Source organism: Cheilinus undulatus, linkage group 1 (genome assembly GCF_018320785.1).
Source record: "Cheilinus undulatus linkage group 1, ASM1832078v1, whole genome shotgun sequence".
Classification (NCBI taxonomy): domain Eukaryota; kingdom Metazoa; phylum Chordata; class Actinopteri; order Labriformes; family Labridae; genus Cheilinus; species Cheilinus undulatus.
In genome coordinates, this window is record NC_054865.1 from 287,117 (window position 1) to 292,217 (window position 5,101).

The 5,101-nt window shown below is 44.8% G+C and overlaps 1 protein-coding gene across 1 annotated transcript; it reads left to right on the plus strand.

Moving 5' to 3' along the window:
- Window positions 1-2,826: 2,826 nt before the first annotated feature.
- cartl (cocaine- and amphetamine-regulated transcript-like) lies at window positions 2,827-4,897 on the plus strand (the record flags this gene model as incomplete). Its single annotated transcript, XM_041789502.1, has 2 exons — window positions 2,827-2,883; window positions 4,790-4,897. Coding segments are annotated over 2 exons (165 nt in total), but the record flags the coding sequence as incomplete, so codon positions are not given.
- Window positions 4,898-5,101: the final 204 nt, after the last annotated feature.

Consider the following 5,101-nt stretch of genomic DNA (forward strand, 5'->3'; position numbering starts at 1 on the left):
TTGAAAGAGTTAATCTTGTGGATTATTGGTGTTATAATCCTAGAGTTGAAAGGGTTAATCTTGTGGATTATTGGTGATATAATCCTAGAGTTGAAAGGGTTAATCTTGTGGATTATTGGTGTTAATCCTAGAGTTGAAAGAGTTAATCTTGTGGATTATTGGTGTTATAATCCTAGAGTTGAAAGGGTTAATCTTGTGGATTATTGGTGTTATAATCCTAGAGTTGAAAGGGTTAATCTTGTGGATTATTGGTGTTAATCCTAGAGGGGAAAGAGTTAATCTTGTGGATTATTGGTGTTAATCCTAGAGTTGAAAGGGTAAATCTTGTGGATTATTGGTGTTATAATCCTAGAGTTGAAAGGGTTAATCTTTTGGATTATTGGTGTTAATCCTAGAGGTGAAAGAGTTAATCTTGTGGATTATTGGTGTTATAATCTTAGAGTTGAAAGGGTTAATCTTTTGGATTATTGGTGTTAATACTAGAGGTGAAAGAGTTAATCTTGTGGATTATTGGTGTTATAATCCTAGAGTTGAAAGGGTTAATCTTGTGGATTATTGGTGTTAATACTAGAGGTGAAAGAGTTAATCTTGTGGATTATTGGTGTTATAATCCTAGAGTTGAAAGGGTTAATCCTGTGGATTATTGGTGTTAATCCTAGAGGTGAAAGGGTTAATCTTGTGGATTATTGGTGTTAATCCTAGAGGTGAAAGGGTTAATCTTGCAGATTATTGGTGTTGTAATCCTAGAGTTAAAAGGGTTAATCTTGTGGATTATTGGTGTTAATCCTAGAGGGGAAAGAGTTAATCTTGTGGATTATTGGTGTTATAATCCTAGAGTTGAAAGGGTTAATCTTGTGGATTATTGGTGTTATAATCCTAGAGTTGAAAGGGTTAATCTTGTGGATTATTGGTGTTATAATCCTAGAGTTGAAAGGGTTAATCTTGTGGATTATTTGTGTTAATCCTAGAGGGAGTTAATCTTGTGGATTATTGGTGTTATAATCCTAGAGTTGAAAGGGTTAATCTTGTGGATTATTGGTGTTATAATCCTAGAGTTGAAAGGGTTAATCTTGTGGATTATTGGTGTTATAATCCTAGAGTTGAAAGGGTTAATCTTGTGGATTATTGGTGTTAATCCTAGAGTTTCTTTTATTTATTTACTCCTAGTTTTTTTTTTTTTGGATGAAATCCTGTTGTTTAGAGTTCAATTCTGGAGTTTTTGGGTTACAATCTGAGTTTTTTTTTTTTTTTAAGGGCTTTATGATTATAATTAAGTGATTTCAGGGCTGAATCCTAAGGTTTTGGGGTTTTATTCCTTGGGTTGGGGGTTTGGGGTTTTAGTTCTGGTCCTGGATCTAATCCCAGTCTGAGAGGACCTGTTCATCCTTTAGTTCTGGTCTTGGAGCCCCTAATCCCAGTCTGAGAGGACCTGTTCATTTATGTTCTGGTCTTGGACTGATTGCCTAGTCTGAGAGGACCTGTTCATTTAGTTCTGTGTGATCTGATCCCAGTGGAAGCTGTGGAGGCTCTGCTGTCCAGGATTCAGTCTCCTCTTTCCTCCACAGAGAAGAGAGGAACCATCCCAGTCTGAGAGGACGCTTTTAGTTCTGGTCCTGGATCTAATCCCAGTCTGAGAGGACCTGTCTTAGCTCTGGTCCTGGATCTAATCCCAGTCTGAGAGGACTTGCTTTAGTTCTGGTCCTGGATCTAATCCCAGTCTGAGAGGACTTGTTCGTTTAGTTCTGGTCCTGGATCTAATCCCAGTCTGAGAGGACCTGTTCGTTTAGTTCTGGTCCTGGATCTAATCCCAGTCTGAGAGGACCTGTTCATTTAGTTCTGGTCCTGGATCTAATCCCAGTCTGAGAGGACCTGTTCGTTTAGCTCTGGTCCTGGATCTAATCCCAGTCTGAGAGGACTTGTTTGTTTAGTTCTGGTCCTGGATCTAATCCCAGTCTGAGAGGACCTGTTCGTTTAGTTCTGGTCCTGGATCTAATCCCAGTCTGAGAGGACCTGTTCGTTTAGTTCTGGTCCTGGATCTAATCCCAGTCTGAGAGGACCTGTTCGTTTAGTTCTGGTCCTGGATCTAATCCCAGTCTGAGAGGACCTGTTCGTTTAGTTCTGGTCCTGGATCTAATCCCAGTCTGAGAGGACCTGTTCGTTTAGTTCTGGTCCCGGATCTAATCCCAGTCTGAGAGGACCTGTTCGTTTAGTTCTGGTCCCGGATCTAATCCCAGTCTGAGAGGACCTGTTCGTTTAGTTCTGGTCCCGGATCTTATCCCAGTCTGAGAGGACCTGTTCGTTTAGTTCTGGTCCTGGATCTAATCCCAGTCTGTGAGGACCTGTTCGTTTAGTTCTGGTCCTGGATCTAATCCCAGTCTAAGAGGACCTTGTCCCTCTAAATGTCCCTGGTGTTTGCTTAGATTCGTGCTCCTGCTCTGTGATTTGCTGGTGACCAGCCCAGGGAGCAAGATCAGCTCAGGACCCGCCAGCAGCCATGACACATCCAGACTAAAGCACCCCTTCCTCTCTGTGGTCTTCCTCTCTGTGTCTTCCTCTCTGTGTCTTCCTCTCTGTGTCTTCCTCTCTGTGTCTTCCTCTCTGTGGTCTTCCTCTCTGTGTCTTCCTCTCTGTGGTCTTCCTCTCTGTGGTCTTCCTCTCTGTGGTCTTCCTCTCTGTGGTCTTCCTCTCTGTGTCTTCCTCTCTGTGGTCTTCCTCTCTGTGTCTTCCTCTCTGTGGTCTTCCTCTCTGTGTCTTCCTCTCTGTGTCTTCCTCTCTGTGGTCTTCCTCTCTGTGTCTTCCTCTCTGTGTCTTCCTCTCTGTGTCTTCCTCTCTGTGGTCTTCCTCTCTGTGGTCTTCCTCTCTGTGTCTTCCTCTGTGTCTTCCTCTCTGTGGTCTTCCTCTCTGTGTCTTCCTCTCTGTGGTCTTCCTCTCTGTGGTCTTCCTCTCTGTGTCTTCCTCTCTGTGGTCTTCCTCTCTGTGTCTTCCTCTCTGTGGTCTTCCTCTCTGTGTCTTCCTCTCTGTGGTCTTCCTCTCTGTGTCTTCCTCTCTGTGGTCTTCCTCTCTGTGTCTTCCTCTCTGTGGTCTTCCTCTCTCCCTCTGAATTTTAATTAAAGCTGCAGCTCGTTAGCTGATAAGGAAGCAGCTCTGTGTTTTTAATTAAAGGAGGATTATATCAGCATTTTTACTGAAGGCTAATTAACAGGAAACCACAACGACATTCACCCCAATAAACCAATCAGCTTCACCCTCATTAATACATCACTGAGCCGCTGACGAACACAGTAATGAATAGAACGAGGTAATCTCCTGTTCATTACCACCCCATCCCAAAACAGTCGGGCCGCTGTGTAAAATGTAATAAAAACAGAAGTCAGCGACTGTCAGATCTCATAAAGCCAAACAGCAGATCAGAGTTAAACTGAGACATCTGAACATTTCAGGGAAATATGAGCTCATTCTGAACCTGATGGCAGCAACACGTCTCTAAAGAGTAGGGATGGGTCCATGTTAACCACTGTGTAGCATCAACTCTTCTCTAACAACAGTCTGTAAACATCTGGGAGGTGAGGAGACCAGCTGATGGAGAGGAATGTTGTCCCATTCTTCTCTGATATAGGATTCTAGCTGTCAACAGTCCTGGGTCTTCTTTCCTGGATTTTTCCTTTTCTGATGCTCCAAATTTTTTCTATTGGTGAAAGGTCTGGGCTCATGCAGACCAGTTCAGGACCCAGACTCTTCTCCTGTGCAGCCATGTTGTTGTGATGGATGTGGTCTGTGGTTTAGCGTGGTCTTGCTGAAATAGTGGCAGCCTTCCCTGACAGAGACGTTGTCTGGATGGGAGCAGATGTGTCTCTAAAAGCTCTCTCTACTTTCCAGCATTGATAGTTCCTCTCCAGATGTTAGAGCTGCCCACGCCATAGGCACTAATGCAACCCCATACCATCAGAGATGCAGGCTTTAGACCTGAGCCAGGAGAATCAGCTGGATGCTCCAGATCCTCTTTAGTCCACAGGACACGGTGTCCAAGGTTTCCTCTGACCACAGAACAGTTTTCCATGTTTCCTCTGACCACAGAACAGTTTTCCATGTTTCCTCTGACCACAGAACAGTTTTCCATGTTTCCTCTGACCACAGAACAGTTTTCCATGTTTCCTCAGTCCATGTTAAATGAGCTTTGGTCCAGAGAAGACGGACCACGGTGGTTCTGGATCCTGGTCACATATGGCTTCTTCTCTCCATGATCCAGCTTTAACTGTCATTGGTGGATGGCACGGCCAACTGTTGTTGACAGACGATGATTTCTGGAATGTTCCTGAGCCCATGCAGGGATTTCACTACAGTTTTTAATGACGTGGCCCCTGAGGGCCCCTTCAGCCTTGTCCCTTGCTCTCAGAGATTTCTCCAGATTCTCTGAATCTTTGATGATTTTATGACTGTAGATGGAGGAGATTCAGAGTCTGAGCTGTTTCATTGAGGAACATTTTTTCTGAAATTGTTCCACAATTTTCCACAGATTGGTGAACCTCTGCACTCTGCCTCTCTAAAAGGCTTCATTTATACCCAGTCATGTTACTGACCTGTTGATAATTAACCTTGTTAATGTCAAAATGCTCCTCCAGCTGTTTTTCATTGGTACCACTTACTTTTCCAGCCTTTTGTTGCCCTGTCCCTACTTTTTTGAGATGTGTTGCTGCCATAGGATTAGGATGAGGATTATCACTTTAACACATCATTAAAGTCCTCTCTCTCTCTCTCTCTCTCTCTCTCTCTCTCTCTCTCTCTCTCTTAGTGTGGCATGGGCGATCGATGTGCGATGAAGTTCGGTCCTCGTATCGGGAAGTTGTGTGACTGCGGCCGAGGAGCCAACTGTAACTCCTACCTGCTGAAGTGTATCTAAGTCCAGTCTGAGTCCAGTCTGAGTCCGGTCTGAGCCCGGTCTGAGTCTGGTCCGAGCCCGGTCCAAGTCCAGTCTGAGCCCAGTCTGAGCCCAGTCTGAGTCCGGTCTGAACACGGTCTGAGTCCGGTCCGAGCCCAGTCCGAGCCCGGTCCGAGCCCGGTCCGAGCCCGGTCCGAGCCCGGTCCAAGTCCAGTCCGAGCCCAG